Here is a 19,827-nt window from a genome sequence, read left to right on the forward strand (position 1 = left end):
TCGATGTATCATCATCTCCAATTCTCCATGAGAGCAAATATAATAACAGGCTGTAAGCTAACTAAATGCTGAGCTAGAGAAGAGAGGAGATGAAAGATAGGAGAAGCGGGCTGTAAGCTTACCGGCTTATGCACAAGAACCGAGAAATTTTATAAGAAAATCCTTGCAGCCAGCAACAGAATGTATTATTAGTCTTACTCTTAGCTAAACAGCAAAGTCAACTGTCCCAATGCAAATGGAGTCGCAGCAGCAGCAGGCGTCGCCTCCTGCCCTCCTCTTGCCCCTTGTCCTCCTGCTTGCCATGCTCTTGTTTGTTGATGCACTGTCCAGCGCCCTCTCCACCCGGTCGTGCTGGTGCCGGGTAACACCTGCGGCCAGCTGGACGCACGGCTCACCGACGAGTACGAGCCTTCCACGCCGGGCTGCGGCATACGGAAGCAGGGCGCGCGGGTGGTTCCGGCTGTGGGAGAACATCATATCACGGCGCTGCAGGAGGACCGAACGCTCCTGCCGTGCTACGCGGACCAGCTGCGGCTAGCGTACCACCCCGCCGCCGGCGACTACCGCAACGTGCGGGGCGTCAAGACTCGCGTCGTGTCCTTCGGCACCACCCGCAGCTTTCGCTTCCACGACCCTGCCCGAAAGTAAGCAAGCACACGCGTCGTGTTTATCATGTCGAGTTTACATTCCTCCAAGAAAGGAGATCGACGATGAATGGAGGAATCCTCACCTGTCACCTCACCTTAGGAACGTCTGCATGGAAAGGCTGGTGGAGGCACTGGAAGAGGTGGGATACAGAGAGGGACGAAACCTGTTCGGCGCCCCGTACGACTTCCGATACGCGCCGGCAGCTCCCGGCTTGGCGTCCAGGGTGTTCTCTGACTTCGTCTCTCGAGCTTCAGGCACCTCGTGGAGCGCGCCAGCGAGAGGAACGGAGGCAAGCCGGTCATCCCCGTGACGCACAGCCTGGGCGGCTTCTTCAACATGGTGTTCCTCGACCGGAGCCCCCTGCCGTGCCGTGGCGCAGGAGGTAAGTCATGCTCTGCTTCGGCGTCGGCGGCTCGCAGCTGAATATGTGGCCCCTCGCCGCCTCCAGCAACTGCGGGGGCCCGCCGTCGTCTGTTGTCTCCTGCTCGCCGAAGACCCTTGCCGGAGACGAAGAAGACAAGCCCCCGGATCAACACACGCATACACAGAAACTCAACGCTATCACAGTGGATGAACTCGGTGTGTTTGGTGCTACCAAAATGCCGTAGCTTTTCTGGACTCTTTGCATTAACATATATAGTCGATTGTTACAAAGCCGAAGCCACAAACTCTACCGCACAGCCATGTCCTCTGACTGGTTCATGCCATCCCATGAACGAGAGCAAGCTGCGTGGTCACCACTACAAACTGAAAGCAAGTTAAGCCACTGCATGCAATCGCCATGCTTCTGGCAGTTTACAGAGACACGCTCGTCCATGGAAGAGAGAGAACGAGCTCACACACTAAGTCAATCGGCTAAGAATAGGCGCCTGAAATGGTAAACCGAGACTGGGTTATGTAACATCGTCGTCGTTGCTTGGCAGCGTGCTGACGTAAGGGAACAGCCGAACAGGAGTTTCGCGAGCATGATTTCCCTCCTGCCGTTCCCCAAGGTGTACGGCGACGCGCCCCTGGTGATCACGCGAGCCAAGAACTACTCTGCCTCAAACATGCCGGAGTTTCTTGCAGCGGTGGGGTTCTCCGAGGACGAGGTGGCGCGATACCGATCGAACAAGGGCGCTGCCGGTGACGTTGAGTCTTCGGGCGCCACTCGTGCCGATGACTTGTATCAATGCCGTCGGGGTGCCGACGGTAGATAGGCTGGTTTACTGGGACGGCAACTTCAGTGCGAAGCCTCAACCGGTGAGCGGTGACGGCGATGGGCAGATCAACTTGGAGACCGTGTTGGCATTGAACAGGTTGATTGGGGATGACCCGGATCAGGGTTAGTTCAACTCAATTTTGATCCCTAGCACGACGCTCAAGGGAATGATCTCGGATGATTTTGCGCTCAAGCGCGTGGTAAACGAAATTCTTGGAGCAAATTATTAAGCAACTTTTTGATAGGGGACATTATCCGAAATTACGTGCTCTTTATGCTCCAGTTACAGCTTGTATTTCATTCTCAAGTGAATAATGCATGTTAAATGAATAACCTCATCTTTATTTCTGAAGTCAAAACTGTGTTAATTCTTTCTTTAACTTAATAATTAATGAACACTGTGTTTGTGAAACACTGTGTTACGTGCCGGAATTAATAAGGGTTTCTCCAGTGGCTTTCGCAAAGTGACTCATGCTCCTACGCGGAAGCTCGATGAGTCGACTTTATCACTAGAGATTAGAGAATGCCGACTCGTCGAGGAGAGAGAGGAGTCGATGCAAGATCTTGCATTGGTTCATCCCAATTAGAAAAAGAATAGGCGACACCGCGCGGGCCCTCGGCTTCGCCTGACCGCGCCTTGCGCCCCGTCGGCACTGCATGGGAAACCTCGCCCGGATGCGACACACGCCCTCGTTGGCGGCAACCCGCGACCTCCGGTGAAGACGGCCGCGCCTGCACTGGTCCTCACCGGCTGCGACCTACCCTCGTCAATGGAGATGGACGCACCCTCACTAGTGGAGATGACCTGCACCCTCACCCGGGATCTCGCTAGCCGCGTCCGTCCGGGATCTCGCCGGCTGCGACCTACACCCTCGTCGGTGGAGACGGCTACGGATGCCAGGCTGCGTCGTCAGCGGAAGCAAAAATTTTAGCTGCCCCTTTTCAGTCTCTCGCGCAAAGTTTTGTTCCCGTGTGCCACTTGCATGAGGTTAGAGAACAGAGAGATACAATGACCGTTTTGCCCCTATGTCCAGGCGTCAGGAGCAGAATTTTGCACTTGCCCTCGACGCTACAAATTTAACAAACCAGTTACACAGATTCAGAAAAAGAAACCAGAACAACAAATTTGACAAACCAGTTATAAAAATTTCACAAACCATAACAGCATTTCATAAACCAGTAGACCAGACCATTGTTTTGGTTATGACATAGACCAGACCATTGTTTTGGTCATGCACAGACCACTGTTTTGGTCTTACAAAATGCAGGTTCTACATGAGTTACAAAATATCTGGAGTTTTGAGTCATCCCACAGACAACAACTAAATGTCAAGCTCCTTTTTCCTTCTGGTACCCATAGCAGGACTATCTGGAGTTGTAGATACCTTGGCTCTTGTATTCATAGCAGGACTGTCAAGGTTCCTTTTCTTATTCACTGTTGTCTTGGGTCTCCCTTTGTTCTCAGTTGTGTTGATATCATCAGCAGTGTTGACATGCTCAGGATCTGCCTTGCAATCTTCCTTCTGTGGTTCCATTTGATTAATAACTTCTGTCTGATTGTATCAAGCAAGTCATCCAAATGCCTGTTGAAGCTTTCAGCTAAATTATTTGTGACATAGTCTATCTTACATGTGACTCCAAATTGACTTCTGGTCCATAGCTTCTTATGGTTCTGCTGTAGATAAACCATAGCTGATGGCTTAGCTGCTGCCATTGTTGACCAGTGTTTCTCAAAAAGGTATGAGTTCCAACTGTAAGATGATGCCCACAAATGATCATCAAACACATGTTCATGGAACCTTTTCTTAAAATTTTAAACAAGATGCCACATACACTCTCTGTGCTCTGCATTAGGAAATACCTCACTCACACCGGCCATCACTGCTTGACCACAATCAGTACAGAAGGTCAGACCTAGTGGACTCCCTATAACATCTCTTAGTCTCTCCATAAACCATATCCAATTCTCATTTGTTTCTGAATCTATGACTCCAACAGCAACTGGATACATCCAATTGTGCCCATCTACTACACAGGCTACACATAGTTGACCTCTAAACTTGCCCGTGAGAAATGTACTATCAACTAACAAGTATGGCCTACAGCCTTGAAGAAACCCATCAATACATGGCTTCATGGCAAAGAACAGTCTATTGAATCTAATCTTGTTATTAATGGTATGATGATCAATAACTACAAAGCTATCAGGACAAGATTCCTCAATTTGCAACTTGAACCTATACAGATTGTCAAAACTGGACCTCCAATCTTCAAATAATTGGCTGTGAGCTAGTTCCTTACCATTATATACTCTCTTGTAAGGCACAACCACCTTGAATTTATCCTTGATCCTCTTCTGTAGCTCCATAGCTGACACCCTGGGATCCTCAAATACCCAGTCCTTCACCTTTTCACAAACCCAAAACTTGGTTGCACACTTCACTTTACCACCGCTTCTTGTGCTCTGACACTCATGAGGATATGGGTTCTTCTTCACCTGCAAATATGTCACACCAATTATAAGTAAATCATAAAAAAAAGCAAGATGGCAAGAGTTACCTTCACTGTTGTCTTGTCTGCACCTGTAGATGCAAGAATCCTCCACCTACATCCATCAATTTTGGCACTGCAGTAGGCCCTATACCTCCCTAGATCACTCTTCTCTATGTTAAACTCAAACTCATTTCTGATTGCATGTGTAGCCAAAGCCAACTTAAAACAAGACATATTTTCATAGATGTTGCCTACTGTCATTGGTGGGTCATTTTTGTCATACACTATTTCAGTATTACTAAGTGGAACTTTATCTTTGACCATTTCATCTGCCTCATCCTCCTCATAGTCATCATCATCATCATTAGAATCAGATTCCCATTCAGAGTCAGAAATAGGTACATCCTCCTCAAATGCATCAGTACCCTTGGTCCGTGGCTCTAATTCTATGTACATGCCCTCCTCATCCACACCCACATGCTCATTCTGTGGCTTAGGATTATTTAGGTAGTTGTCATCATCAATGGTTGTTGCCGTTTGAGAGGAAGCTTGTGTTTGAGTGGAAGCTTGTGTTTGGGTTGGTGCTGGTGTAGGCTCAGCTAGGTTACAAGCTTACATAGAGGAGTTAGGCATTTCAGCTAAATCATGCCATAGTGGAATGACTGGTGTATCAGTACCCATAGGATGGTAAGCAAAGGTCAACAAGCAGGTCTTGGCACTAGCATTTTTGGAAAACATAGCAACTAAATCATGGTCACTGCTGACTTTGATGTTGGACTTGGTTTCACCAGAGTAGTAGAACATGTCAACAATGTCACCATAACCACAAGGATACTTATCCACAATGTCTTCGACCAAATCCTTGAAATTTGTTGTGTCAGCATCTACAACTGTGCCTATGCTAAACCAACGGCATCGAGAATTTATCGCAACGATCCTTATTTCTAATATGTAGCTCGTTTTGGGGTCCATCCTACATATGAACACCCATCGATTAAGGCAGATCTACGGCAACAAACTAAGGACCTACAATTAGGCTAAGTGCATGACAATGGAGGACAACAAGAGAAGAAGAAGACAACAACTTACCCGTCTGAAAGCCACGTCGGGCGCACCTCTGGCTCCACCATGGTGACTCCCTAGATCTCACGGTCACCCTCAACCAAGGCTCCTGCTACACGCGGCCTTGGATCCAGTGGGTCAACCTCTTGATCCCTACCCCATGAAACCCCCTCCTCACGTGTGCAGATCTGCTTGGTCACCACCACCTCTTCTCGCCGCCACCTTGGTTGGATCTCGCGGTCACCCTCAACCAAGACCCCTACTGCACGCGGCCTTGGATCCAGTGGGTCAACCTCTTGATCCCTACCCCATGAGACCCCCTCCTCACGTGTGCTTGGTCACCGCTGCCTCTTCTCGCCGCCGTCTTGGTTCCTTCGGCTAGGGTTTTGAGAGAGAGAGGAGCTCGAGAGAGAGACGAGAAATGAGGAAGAGATAAGGAATGGCAGACTGTGGTTTCGTGGGACTTAAGTGGACACGGGGGCAAAATGGTCATCGTATCCCTCCGTTACCGGCCGTCATTCTCTTACCTCACGGAAGTGGCACACGGGACCAGAAAACTTTGCGCGAGGGACTGAGGAGGGGCAGCAAAAATTTATGTGGTAGAGAAGGAATTAGAAACTTTCATAATGGATTGTAGGGAAAAGTCTCACAACCGGTAGATGGAAACGAAAGGATGAGACGGGTGGGGGGTCCCACACCGCTAGAGATGTACCATATTAATAATGAAAATTTGACCAGATTTTTTATGTGTGATTTAAATAGACATAATTTTTTACAAATAAAATTTTCAAGGTGAATTATTGCCAATGTCTCTTCCCATGAGTCCTCATGGAGAAAGTGCCAATTCAAATGGAATGGCTCCAACACGATGTTACTATAAAAATTCGAAATCCTTTTATTTTCATCTATTAAAGAGTATTTGAGTACTTGAAGTACTTGAAATGTTTGTTTCAAATTGTCAGAGTCAACTTCTTGATGATTCGACTTTGGGTCTATCGGTGTTTTGGGTCCGGCAGGTCCTCAACCGACTAGTGAAAGTGTACTGCGTGCCCTTAATCCTGGATGGTGATGCAAAGAGACATAAGGTTTATACTGGTTCAGGCAATAGGTGCCCTACGTCCAGTCTAAGAGAACGATCTTGTATTCCTTGCACCGAGGTGCTTGTAGTAGGGGCTTACAAGCTGAGCGAGAGAGGGAGCTAGTCCCTGGTCTCTACGTGGAGTGGCGTGGGTTGCTTAAGATGTTGATCTCTTGCAGTGAGGGAGCGTGTGTGTTACAGAGCGTTGTGCGTTGCTTGCACGTGTGAGTCTGATCCCCCTAGAAGCAGCCCTGGTCAGTCCCTTTTATAGTCAAAGGGGGCACAGGAGCGGTACATGTATTTGCTACATGGTGTTTTGTGAGCAGAGGTGGTATGTCCGAGCCCTGCAGCTCGTCACTATAGCAGCATGGTCGGTGGAGCGGCCTTGTCCTCGGTGCACTGGAGCGACGTGCCGGTCACGCCTGATCCTGTGCGACGTGGGAGCTCCTGTGGTGGCACACGCGCCTTCTTCGGTTGGAGGCGTGCTGGTCACTATATGTTTGACCGGCGTAGAGAGCTAAGGCTGGGTAGATGCGATGGCGCGGGTGCGCTAATTCTGAGGCTACAGGAGCTTGGCCCTGTGCACAACGTGGGGGCTCCTGCAGCTTGATGCAGGGCATGCCACGTACTGCAGATGACGTGCCGGTCCTAGAGTGCTGATAACATAGAGAGCCGACGCCCAGTCAGTGCCGAGGCTGAACCATTGTGGGGGGCTTGGCTGGCGCGAGTCCCGAGGCTATAGGAGCCCGAAAGCGGATAGCTAAGGCTCGGAGGGGACAGTTGGTTTTGTACGTCGATTTCGAGGCTACAAGGACCCGGACTTGACTTTCCACGCCACGCTATCCTTGGAGCAGGGGTTAGGCAGCACAGTGCAGCACGGGTGTCAACCGTGGGCATAGTGCCGAGCACAGCGGCCGGTAACCCCTGCCCCGTCCTGTCCTAGATGGCATGGTGTCGATGTGACTCTTGTCTCGTCGGCCACTCTGCTGTATCGTGTCATCGTTTGACTAACGTCGCGGGAGTGGTTGGACGTGTTAGTTGGATATGACGTCCCGTCAGAGAAGTCGGTCAAGGCGGAGGTGGCGGGGTTGATGCCGAGCCGACCTCGGATGAGTTAGAGAATCAGTACCTCGTCCGAGGCCTTGTGGCATGGGGCCTTGGGCGAGTCGGAGAATCGGTACCTCATCCGAGGCCTTGCGCGCGGGGCCTCGGGCGAGTCAGAGAATCGGTACCTTGTCCGAGGCCTTACGCGCGGGGCCTTGGGCGAGTCGGAGAATCAGTACCTCATCCGAGGCCTTGCGGTTTCATTTTGGGCCAAGCCCGCTTTGGGTGAGCCCGGATATTGTTCGAGGTGGGCCGGGTGGTCCAGCCGGGCCTCAGATAAGGTGGGGGTTTGCCGGTGGTTGTCTCTTGGCTTCAATATTTACAAGGTCTAAGCGATTTTTTCAGTTCTTGCTTAGGGGACCCCTTTATATGGTACCCGACAGTAGCCCCCGAGCCTCGGGGAGAGTGTGAGCGCTCTCCCTGAGGTTTTGACGAGACTTGGCTTGCGGCAGCTCCTAGCGGGATGGTGTTTCATACTTGAGGCTTCAGTGGGTGCGCATGAGCGCACCCACCGGGTGTAGCCCCCGAGGCCCTAGAGGAGTGGATTTATTCTTACAGGGGTTTTTCCATGTTGAGTGAGGGGTTTTATCGCGTTCGCCGAGCCCTCGAGTGCGAGTTCGGGTCACTGGGCCTCGGCTTGGTTGTAGGAAGAGCCCCTGAGCCTCTGCTCGAAGCAAGAGGGCGATTAGGAGTTTCCCTGTCCTTTTTGTGCGGTCCTCGCGCATCCTTTTCGTTCGGAAGGAAGGGTTTTATCGCGTTTGTCGAGCCCCCGAGTGCGAGTTCGGGTCGCCGGGCCTCGGCTTGGTTGTAGGAAGAGCCCCCGAGCCTCTGCTCGGAGCAAGAGGGCGATCAGGAGTTTCCCTATCTTTTTTGTGCGGCCCTCGCGCATCCTTTTCGTTTGGAAGGAGGGGTTTTATCGTGTTTGCCGAGCCCCCGAGTGTGAGTTCGGGTCGCCGGGCCTCGGCTTGGTTGCAGGATGAGCCCCCGAGCCTCTGCTCGAAGCAAGAAGGCGATCAGGAGTTTCCCTATCTTTTTTGTGCGGCCCTCGCGCATCCTTTTCATTCGAAAGGAGGGGTTTTATTGTGTTTGCCGAGCCCCCGAGTGCGAGTTCGGGTCGCCGGGCCTCGGCTTAGTTGCAGGAAGAGCCCCCGAGCCTTTGCTTGGAGCAAGAGGGTGATCAGGAGTTTCTCTATCTTTTTTGTGTGGCCCTTGCGCATCCTTTTCGTTCACAAGGAGGGGTGGTGTATGCCAGGCTACCCTCGGTGGGCGAGCAGTGACACCTCTGATGAGCTGTTACCGGGTAAGTCCGAGTGGAGGCTAGTGCCCCATTCGATAGGGGTCGGCTAGCGGTCCAGAGACGCACTCCAAAAGTACTAGAGGGCGTCTCTAGTGGGTCCTAGGGCCATTCGATTGGCCCCGGGGGCTTGGTGCCTCCCTACGGTGGGATCCCATTTAGAGACCTCCCTGCCGGTCTCGGACACGACTTAGGGCATCCCAAGCAATTGCTTGCTTGGGCCTCAACCATGTATGGGCTCGCCCATAGTCATCCCTGACTCTATTTGTCCTGGGGCGGCTGTCGAGACCCTCGGGGGCCCAGCCTTCGAACCCCTGGACCGTAACGGGCTCGGTGCCCAGTTCCTTAGTCTAAAAGGAATCGGGTGGGGGATATTCCCTTCCCATCGGCTGGTGACGGCGGGTGCGCCTTTTGAGGTGGTTCCTTGGGGAGACAAAACGGTGCCTGTCGTCGCTGTGGTCGAATGCGACGTGATGTCTGTGGATGGGACGTTACTGTGCGCGCGGTTAATAAGAAAAATGTGGACACGTGGGAGGTTTGGTCGGATCTGGATTAACTACGCTAGATCTGAGGGAAACTTTCCCAGTTTCATTGCCTGTCCATTTCGCCCTCTTTCCTCCCTCATAAATACGTGACGAGCCGCACCCCGCCCCTCCTTACCTTGCCTGCGTTTGCCCTTTCTGCCCTCGAGCGGTTGCTAAGAACAGAGGAAGAGAGCACCGGGGAGAAGAAGGGAGAAGGGGGAGGAAAGGAGAGAGAGATAGAGAGAGATAGTGAGAGCACACCTTACCGCCATAGCCACATTCTCCACCGATGGCCGGCGGCACTGTTGTCCTCCAGACGGATCCTTCGGGTCCATCCGACGTGTCCGCGGGGACGCTGCAGTCGCTCGTCGATGATGGTCTCCTCTGCCCGGTCATCGACCCTAACAAACCAGAGTGGATTGCTTCGAGGAATGAGTCAGAGCTAAGGCCATGCGATGGCTACATCGTGAGCTTCGTGGCCTTCCACAAGCGTGGTCTTGGCTTGCCGGCGGACCGGTTCATGCGGGCGCTCCTGCATTACTACGGCGTGGAGCTCCACAACTTCAACCCCAACTCCATCACGCAAGCGGCCATCTTCGTCGCCATCTACGAGGGGTACCTAGGCATCGCCCCCCCACTAGGGCTGTGGCTCCACTTCTTTCAGGCAGGGCTCAACACCAAGCCAGCGGGTACGGTGGGCACGCAGAAGGCATTGAGGGCCGACGGCTGCACTCTCCAAGTGTGCCAAGACAGGCAGCCCTTCTACATCCTAGCTTAGCTCATGTCTTCCAACCGCCACTAGTACAACAGCTGGTTCTACCTCCACAATGATGACGGCGGGCTTCCCCCCTGTACCGGGCGGGTCGTGGAGAGCCAGCCAGAGAGGTGGAGTATGGCGTCCCATTGGCTGATCAGTCCAAGCTGCAGCTGCTCCTGAAGGTGCTAGAGAGGTTGCACAGCCACGGCCTTACGGTGGCCATGGTCGTGGCGGCCTTCCACCGCCAAAGGGTGCTGCCGCTGATGGCTCGGCGGCAACGCCTGTTCGAGATGACACCGGGTGAGCCGATCGACGACATCTAGTTGTCTGCCGTCGCCCTTTCCGATGAGGAGATTCTGCGTCGGGTGAGAAAGACGGTGGACGGGCGACAGAGGAGTAGTGATCTGACCCCATTCTCATTGCGCCCATCGTGGGGGTACATCTCTCTAGTGAGTCACGCGTCGCTGCGGCCCTCGAGGCCTCCTTGCTCCTTACATTTTCAATATGTTCCCTTATTTGCGTTTGCCATTCCTGTAGGGGATGAGGGATGTGCGAGCCTCCCCGCCACCCATTCCCAAGGACGTAGAGCGGTGGGCGGAGAACAGGGCGCACACCGAGGCGTACAAGGAGCGGAAGGACACCAAGGTGGCAAGGCGCAAGAGGAAGAGCCTCGAGCGCGATGAGCTGGAGAAACGTCGCCGGCAACAGAGGCATGACGGTCTCCTAGAGGAGCCGTCTCCGTCATTGTCGTCGATGGATTCTTTGAGCGATGACGACGAGAGCAAGGCGGGGCGGGGTCCCCTGGACCATCTCCCTGACGTCAGGGAGACAAGGCCTGGGGCATCGGCGAGTGGCTTGGCATCTCTAGGAGGAGGAGGAGAGGATGCCTCGGGGCTGGCAATCACCCGCCCCGGGGCCGAGGCCGACACGCCCGAGACACGGGTGTTGGGGAAGCGTGCCGTTAGCCCGATGGGCTCAACAACAGAGGTGGAGTGGGCGACGGCGGGGGCGACCCAACCGCCTCTGCAGAGGGCCGAGGAGGCGTTGGAGTCCGGCGAGGGTCGGTCGGTACTGGTAGACACAGGGGCCATGCCACCACCGCCGCCATCGCCGTTGCTGAGGATGAGGGACGCGGTGTGGAAGCTATTGCTTCCTCGTTCGAGGTAAGTGTTTTGTCAGTGGAGTTTGCAGCATCTCCCACTCGTTCTTTGGTCGTATGCTAACCTCGTGGGTGTTTTGTCTTCAACCAAAAGCGTTAGGTGGAAGTGCCTGCCCTGGCGCTACTTAAGGTGCTCAAAGTGAGCACCAGCTCCACCGCCCGATGGGTGGTGGACGCGCAGGCCGCCATACAGCATGGTGCGGCGTCGGCCAGGGCTGACTCGAAGGAGCCGGTCGCCCAAGGAGAGGCTACCAAGGTAGCCACGAAGCAGGCGGGGGAGGAGGCGCCTACACCCCGCGAGGCCGGGGCCCTCGAGTCAGGTGAAGCCGAGGCGCCTTCAATCGCTGAGGCCACCAAGGGCGAGGCCAAGGCCCCTAGGACCTCTGAGGCCAAGGTGGCAGAGGTCAGGGCTTCCTGGGCTTCCAAAGCTGAGGTGGCGGACACTGGGGCTCCCAGGACCACCGAGGCTAAGGTGGCAGAGGCTGGAGCCCCTAGGACCACCGAGGATGAGGTGGCGGAGGCTGGCTTGGGCGCGGTAGAGCTGGCGGCCTAGGATGCAGAGATGGAGGCGGGGCAAGCTTCGGTATCACCCCCGGTCCAAGACCTGCCACCGTCGAAGGAGAGCGCCCAAGAGGTGGAGGTTCATTCAATCTCCTCTGATGATACTTCCCGGGGGAAAGAGGTGGCGGACGCCGAGGCGGCCAGCACCGCAAAGCAGCCATCTTTGACTTCCGGCGAGGGAGCTCGGCCCTTGTCTGGGTACGACCCGAGCCCCGCGGGTGGGATAGCCCGCGTGTCTTGTGGCGGAGCCGGGACAACCCTGAGGGGGAACCTTTGCTTGCCCTCGAGGATGTGGATGAGGGGAGGCACTAGGGCTCCTTCGAGCAGTTCCGCCGGCTGGCAGAGCGGTCGCTACGAACAGCGCTGTCCATCATGGCTGACAACCTGCCCGGCGTTGCCCAGGTAGGCGCTTTCTTTTCTCGTGCTTTGTCATCTTTTTCCCAAGTTTTCTCGCAGTGCTTGATGTTTGTTTTGCCTATCTAGGAGCTCGAGGCCCGGTCCCTCGAGAAGTCGATGTTCCTCCGGTGGGAGAGGGACGTCTAGGACTAGCTTCGGTAGCAGAAAGACCTACTCGCCAATGCTAATGAGCTTCTGTCGGCGTAGAGTGCGGAGGTAGAGGACCTCCGCCTTCGCTATGCTGACATGAAGGCTGAGGCGGCCATAGCTTAGGAGCAGGCCACCCCTTTGGTGGCGCAGATCAAGGAGCTGGAGAAGGAGCTGACCCGGGTGGCCGGTGAGCAGGACACCTTCAGGTCCTAGGCCAAACAAGAGGCGGACTCTACCAAGGCCATCGCCGAGCAGCTGGAGGCGGAACAGGGCGCACACCTGCTGACGAAAGGTGCCCTAGTGGAGGTTGTCAAGGTGGTCGAGGCCTCCCGGGTTGAGGCCTTAGCCTGGAAGGAAAAGGCCGAGGGTGAGTCCTGTTGAGCCGCGCCCCTTGTTTTATTTGTTCTTCTCGCGTTCAACCCCTAACTCCCCAATGTGACGTAGAGCTAGAGAGAGAGGTTTCCAGGGTAGCCGAGGCCTCTCGGGTCAGGTCCAAAACTAGAGGGAGAAAGCCGAGGGTGAGTCTCATAGGCTTACGCCCCTATTCAGCTTGTTTTCTTTCATGCTTAACCCTATCCCACTTGTCTTGGCGCAGGGTTAAAGAAGGAGGCCTCCTGGGTAGGTGAGGCCTCCATCGTAGTGTAGGCGGTGCTCGATGCCAAGATCTAGGAGCACAACACGCTGCAGAGCGCCGTCCGTACCGCCTGCGAGGCCCTAGAGGTGGGGGGGTCGAGTTGGGCAGCTCCCTCGGGAGCCGCTTGATCGCGTTGAGTGGCCGAGTCCACGAGCGGCTCCGAGGGGCACTGCATATGGGCGTCAAGCGTGCCTTGGCCGTCGTCTCGTCGCACTACGCTGGCATCGACCTTGAGGCCGTCAGCGATGGTTATGTCATGGCTGATGATGACGAGAAGGCTGAGGAGGTGGTCATGAAGCTGGTGGAGGCGGCTGAGGCCCCTGGCATGGCACTGGCCAGGTTGTTCGAAGAGGAGGTGGTTCCTCCTATGCCGCTCGCCGACGCTGGCGACCCTAAGTTTTGACCTAGGCCAAAGGGGCCATGTAAATAGATTAGGACTTACATCATTGTACCATGATGCTTGTGGCCGTCGAGGCCTTTTAAAGTACTTGTGTGTATATGCTTTTTAACCATTTTTATTGTATTTCTGAGCCTCTGCCCTCTGTCTCGTCTTTGAACATATCTCTTGCAAAAACTTCCTTGGAGCCTAAGCTGCCCTTCAGGCAAAAGGTGGTGAGGGAGTTGCCATAACCCAGAGGCGTAGGCTGTCTCACAGCTCGGCCGGCCTTTTGGCCCTGAGACAGACTTTCAGTCCTTAGGTTTTTTACAATCGATTTGTCAGAGTATGCGAGAGTGTTTAGCGTAGGAATTTTTTCAAAAAACAACTAAAAATGGTGTTTGGGACTTAGGGGGGGTCCCCCCTTCTAGCCCCTGAGGGAGGCTCGGTTCCACAGAGGCAGAGCCGAGTCTTGTTCGAGCCCCACGGTGGGCACCTCTGTAGAGGTAGAGCTGAGTCTCCCTTATAGCGTTATCATAATGCCGATCCCCCATCGATGGGCTCGGGGGGTTTCTCGAAAAATTAGAACAACTAAAGAACGCTTCTTTATTGTATTTCGAGAAACAATGTATACAATGCTTGGGAATTTAAGGGTAGAAGCGACGTAGCTGTTCTATGTTCCAAGCGTTGGTGAGGATTTTGCCCTTCTCGTTGGCTAGCTTGTAGGTCCCGGGCTTTAGCACTTGGGCGATGATGTACGGCCCTTCCCATGGCGGGGTCAGCTTGTGGTGGCCCTTATTGCTCTGCCTCAGTCTCAGCACTAGGTCGCCCACTTTTAGGTCTTGGCTTCGAATGCGCCGGGCTTGATAGCGTCGTAGGGCTTGCTGGTACTTGGCCGAGTGTAGCAGCGCAACGTTTCGGGCTTCCTCTAGTTGGTCGAGGGCGTCCTCGTGGGCAGTGCGGTTGCTTTGCTCGTTGTAGGCCTGTAGCCTCGGGGAACCATACTCTAGGTTAGTGGGGAGGATGGCCTCGGCTCCATAGACTAGGAAGAACGGTGTGAATCCCGTGGCTTGGCTCAGAGTGTTCCTTAGGCTCCAGATGACCGACAGGAGTTCGACAAGCCATTTCTTGCCAAATTTCTTCAACCGGTTGTATATTCTTGGCTTGAGGCCCTATAGGATCATGCCGTTGGCTCGTTCTACTTGGCCGTTTGTCCTAGGATGTCCTACGGCTGACCAGGCCACATGGATGTGGTGGTCATCGCAGAACATCAGGAACTTGTGGCTGGTGAATTGTGTCCCATTGTCAGTGATGATGGTGTTTGGAACCCTGAACCTGTGGATGATATCAGTGAAGAACAGCACCGCTTGCTCGGATTTGATTCGAGTAATCGGATGAGCCTCGATCCACTTGGAGAACTTGTCAATAGCTACCAGCAAATGGGTATAGCCCCTAGGGGCCTTCTGTAGAGGCCCAACCATGTCCAGCCCCCACACGGCGAATGGCCATGTAATGGGGATGGTTTGGAGGGCATGGGCCAGGAGGTGCGTCTGCCGCGCATAGTACTGGCATCCCTCGTAGGAGCGTACCAGCTTGGTGGCATCAGCAACCGCCGTTGGCTAGTAGAACCCTTGGCGGAAGGCGTTTCTGACGAGCGTCCGAGGCACTGCATGGTGCCCGCAGGCTCCTGCGTGCAAGTCCCAAAGCAGGGCTTGGCCTGCCTCGGTGGTGATGCACCATTGGAGGACGCTAGATGGGCTTCACCTATACAACTCGCCGTTGCTGAGGACGTAAGTTTTGGCTCGTCGCGCAAGCCATCGGGCTTCGGTCCTGTCTACAGGAAGCTCTCCTCGAACGAGGCAATCAAGGAACAGGACTCGCCAGTCTGTGCCCTAGTCGGCCTTGGGAGGCTCTGCGTTGATTTCCATGGCCTCGGGCTCGGCCGCGGGGGCCTCGGTGATAGAGGGGGCCTTGGGCCCTACGGTGGGCTTGACTAGTGGGCCCTCTTCTGCCGCCGAGGCATAGTCGATGGAAGGCTTGTGGAGGTCTCTGGCGAAGATGTTCGGGGGGGACCGGGGCCCATGCCGATGCCATCTTTGCCAGTTCGTCCGCATCCTCATTGAATTTTCGCGCAATGTGGTTGAGTTCGAGGCCGTCGAACTTGTCTTCTAGGCGACATACCAACTTGCAGTATGCCTCCATTTTGGGGTCATGTCAGTTCGACTCCTTCATCACTTGATCGACGATGAGCTACGAATCGCCCTGTATGTCGAGACACCGTACTCCAAGTTCGATGGTGATCTGCAAGCCGTTGACGAGGGCTTCGTACTCGGCTGCGTTGTTGGAGGTGGCGAAGTGGAGCTGGATCATTAGCGCATGTGCACTCCGAGGGGTGAGATGAAGAGCAGACCCACGCCTGCCCCGGTCTTCATCAGGGACCCGTCAAAGTACATGGTCTAGTATTCCGCCTGGATTTGAGTAGGTGGCAGTTGGGTGTCGGTCCACTCAGCCACAAAATCAGCCAAGACCTGGGATTTAATTGCTTTCTAAGGCACAAAAGACAGGGCTTCCCCCATGAGTTTGATGGCCCACTGGGTTATTCTACCCGAGGCCTCCCAGTTCTAGATTATCTCTCCCAGAGGGAAAGACGACACCACAGTCACCGGGTGGGACTCGAAGTAGTGACGTAGCTTGTGTCGAGCCAAGACTATGGCATAGATCAGCTTCTGGATGTGGGGGTAGCGTGTGTTGGTCTCAGATAGCACCTCGCTGATGAAGTAAATAGGTCATTGGACGAGTAGAGCATGCCCCTCTTCCTGCCTCTTGGCCACTATGGCCGCGCTGACCACTTGGGTCGTTGCGGTGACGTAGAATAAGAGGGCCTCGCCCTTGGTCAGCGGCACTAGGACGGGATGATTGGTGAGCAGTGCCTTGAGCTTGGTGAGGGCTTCTTCAGCCTCGAGGGTCCAAGAAAAGCGTTCGGATTTTTTCAAGAGGCGGTACAGAGGCAAGCCTTTTTCGCCAAGGCGCGAGATGAAGCGGCTCAGGGCCGCAAGGCATCCCATAACCCTCTACACTCCCTTGAGGTCTCGGATTGGTCCCATGTTGGTCACGGCCGAGACCTTCTCTGGGTTGGCCTCGATGCCACGCTCCGAGACTATGAATCCCAAGAGCATGCCTCGGGGGACCCCGAAGACACACTTCTTGCGGTTGAGCTTGATGCCCTTCTCTCTGAGGCATTTGAAGGCTATCTCCAAGTCACCGACAAGATCACTGGCCTTCCTGGACTTGACCACGATGTCGTCCACATAGGGCTCGATGGTTCCCCCGATGTGCTCGCCAAAGACCTGGGTCATGCACCGCTGGTATGTGACCCCTGCGTTTCTGAGGCCGAATGGCATAGTCACATAGCAGTACATGCCGAATGGGGTGATGAAAGAAGTCGCGAGTTGGTCGGATTCTTTCATCTTGATTTGATGGTAACTGGAATATGCATCATGGAAAGATAGGGTTTCGCATCCCGTAGTGGAGTCAATGATTTGGTCGATTCGAGGTAATGGGAATGGGACTTTTGGACATGCTTTATTCAAACCGGTGTAGTCTACACACATCCTCCATTTCCCATTTTTCTTCTTAACTAATATGGGATTAGCTAACCACTCTGGATGGGACACTTCCTTGATGAATCCGGCCGCCAAAAGCTTCTGCACCTCCTCGCCGATGGCCCTGCGCTTTTCCTCGTCGAATTGGCGTAGGCGCTGCTTCACTAGTCTGGAGCTAGCCTAGATGTCCAAGGCGTGCTCAATGACCTCCCTCGGTATGCCCGGCATGTCCGAGGGACTCCACACAAATACATCGGCATTCGCATAGAGAAAGTCGACGAGCACAACTTCCTATTTGCTGTTGAGGGTGGTGACGATCCTCAATGCTCAGTCGTTGGAGCAGGTGGGGTCGATCGGGACGAGCTTGATGGCCTTTGTGGGCTCGAAAGTCCCAGCACGACGCTTGGAGTCAGGCGCCTCACTACCAAGTTGGTCGAGGTTGATGATGAAGGTCTCGGCCTCCACGAGGGCCTCAGCATACTCGATGCATTCGACGTCACAGTCGTATGCATGCTCGTACGTGGACTTGACAGTGATGACACCGTTGGGGCCCGGCATCTTGAGCTTGAGGTAGGTGTAGTTGGGGATCGCCATGAACTTGGCATAGCACGGGCGCCCTAGGATGGCATGATAGGTCCCCTTGAACCCAACCACCTCGAAGGTGAGGACCTCCTTACGGTAGTTGGAGGGAGTGCCGAAGCAGACGGGCAAGTCGATGTGCCCGAGGGGTCGCGTGCGTTTCCCTGGCATGATGCCGTGGAAGGGCGTGGCATTGCCTTGGAGCCGTGACTGGTCGAGCTCCAGAAGCTCCAGGGTGTTGGCATAGAGGATGTTGAGACTGCTACCTCCGTCCATCAACACCTTGGTGAGCCGGGTGTTGCCGATGATCGGTTCAACGACAAGTGGGTACTACCCGAGGTTTGGGACATAATCGGGGTGGTTGTCCTGATCAAAGGTGATCGCCTCCTAAGACTAGTCGAGGTACTGGGGAGTGGCCACCTTAACCGAGAAGACCTCCTGGAGCTCCTTCTTTTGCTGACGCACCGTGAGGCACGCTGAAGGCCCGCCAAAGATCATGAAGGCGTTGTGCACCTCGGGGAACCCGTCGTCCTTGTCGTTGTCCCTATTGCCAGCGCCCTTCTTCTTGGCATCGTCGTTGGGGAGCCTGAGCTTGGCATAGTAACGTCGGAGCATGGTGCACTCTTCGAGGGTGTGCTTCACCGGGCCCTGGTGGTAAGGGTAGGGCTTCTTAAGCATGTCGTCGAAGAGCCCGGGGCCTCTGGTGGGGCCTTGGGGATTCTTGCGATCTACGACCGCTACTAGATTGGCCTCAAGGACCTCCTACTTCCCCTGGCGACCCTTTTTCTTTTTCTTGGGGACATATGTTCTAGCCTAACTCTCGGACCAGGTCTTGGTAGGAGGTGCCGGAGAGGAACGCCTGGACAATTTCTAAGTCATCGACGCTGGGCAACTCGGTGCATTGCTTGGAGAAGCATCGGATGAAGTCTCGGAGAGACTCATCTGGCCTTTGGCGACAACTCTTGAGGTCCCAGGAGTTCCTAGGGCACACGTATGTGCCCTGGAAATTCCCAACGAAGACCTTTACCAAGTCGCGCCAGTTGTTGATCTGCAAGGGAGGGAGGTGTTTGAGCTAGGCTCGCACTGAGTCTGACAAGAACAAGGCAAGGTTGCGGATGATGAGCAGGTCATTGTCCGTACCGCCTAGCTGACAAGCCAGGCGATAATCGGCTAGCCACAGCTCAGGGTTGGTCTCGCTGCTGTACTTTGAGAGGTTGGCTGGTTGCCAAAACTGGACCAGGAAGTGGGCGCCGTGGATGGCCTTGCTGAAGACTCGAGGGCCAGGTGGCCCAGGAGAAGGACTACGGTCCTCCCCGCTGTCGTAGCGACCGCCTCGGTGCGGGTGGTAGCCTCGGGCGGGCCCATCGTTGTCGTGGCGCCGTCGCCTGCTGACCACATCATGGTCGCCTTGCGCCTTGCGTCGGTCGCTGAGGCAGTCATGCACCGAGGGGGCCTTGTTGGCTGTCAGTGCCAGAGCAGGCTCGGGACAAACCAAGGCCTCTCTATCCTACCGAGGCAGTGCCGCGGGTAGTTCCGAGGCGCCCCCGCACTATCGAGAGGCGGAACTTTCGACCTGCTGTACCGCGGCGGTCTCGAGGAGGTCTCGGAGCTCGCTGTGGACCCGTCGCCCCTCTGAGGTAGAGGACTCGTGCATTGTACGGAGTAGCATCGCTGCTGCCGCGACATTCTGGCTAGCACGATTGAAGATAGGGGGTTGCTTGCCCCCTTCATTGTTGTTGATGTGGTGGTTGACATCGTGAGCCCTCCACCGGGCTGCTTCGCCATCACCGTGACCCCATTGCTCTTGCTCGAGAGTGTCTCGGAGCTGCTGTAAAAGGAGTCAGTCTTGTTCGACCTTGGCCTAAAGCTCATGGAGCTGCTCTAGGTCTAGGCATCGAAGTTCCTCGGGGGCGGGGTTCTCATCCTCATCGCTCGCACTTGGCACCCTAAGCTTGACGTTGAAGCACTCACGAGTGGGATCGTAAGTGTCTTCATCGTTGGGGTTGGGGTCGGAGTAGCCAAAGTAGTAGTCACTCGTGGCCATGAAGCGGCGCATGGCTTTTGGGTCGCGAAGCTTGGAGAAGTCCGCTCCAGCCCACGCCTCGTCCTCCTCCGAGGAGTCTGCGTGGGTGTGGGTCAGGGTTGTGGCGATGAGGTCGAGGGCAAAATGTTGGTGCTGTCCTAGGGGCTCTGCGTGAGCGGAAGCATA

The 19,827-nt window shown here is 54.8% G+C and overlaps 1 protein-coding gene and 1 pseudogene across 1 annotated transcript; one reads left to right on the forward strand and one right to left on the reverse strand.

The window, feature by feature from the left end:
* Positions 1–731: 731 nt before the first annotated feature.
* LOC136525986 (lecithin-cholesterol acyltransferase-like 1) lies at positions 732–2,079 on the forward strand (annotated as a pseudogene).
* Positions 2,080–3,171: 1,092 nt separating this feature from the next.
* LOC136525987 (uncharacterized) lies at positions 3,172–4,798 on the reverse strand. The gene is made up of 3 exons (XM_066518793.1): positions 4,409–4,798; positions 3,711–4,346; positions 3,172–3,402 (listed from the first exon to the last, which is right to left on the reverse strand). The coding sequence occupies exons 1-3, from the start codon at positions 4,796–4,798 to the stop codon at positions 3,172–3,174; spliced, it is 1,257 nt and encodes a 418-aa protein (XP_066374890.1).
* Positions 4,799–19,827: the final 15,029 nt, after the last annotated feature.

This window comes from Miscanthus floridulus, chromosome 19 (assembly GCF_019320115.1).
Source record: "Miscanthus floridulus cultivar M001 chromosome 19, ASM1932011v1, whole genome shotgun sequence".
Classification (NCBI taxonomy): Eukaryota; Viridiplantae; Streptophyta; class Magnoliopsida; order Poales; family Poaceae; genus Miscanthus; species Miscanthus floridulus.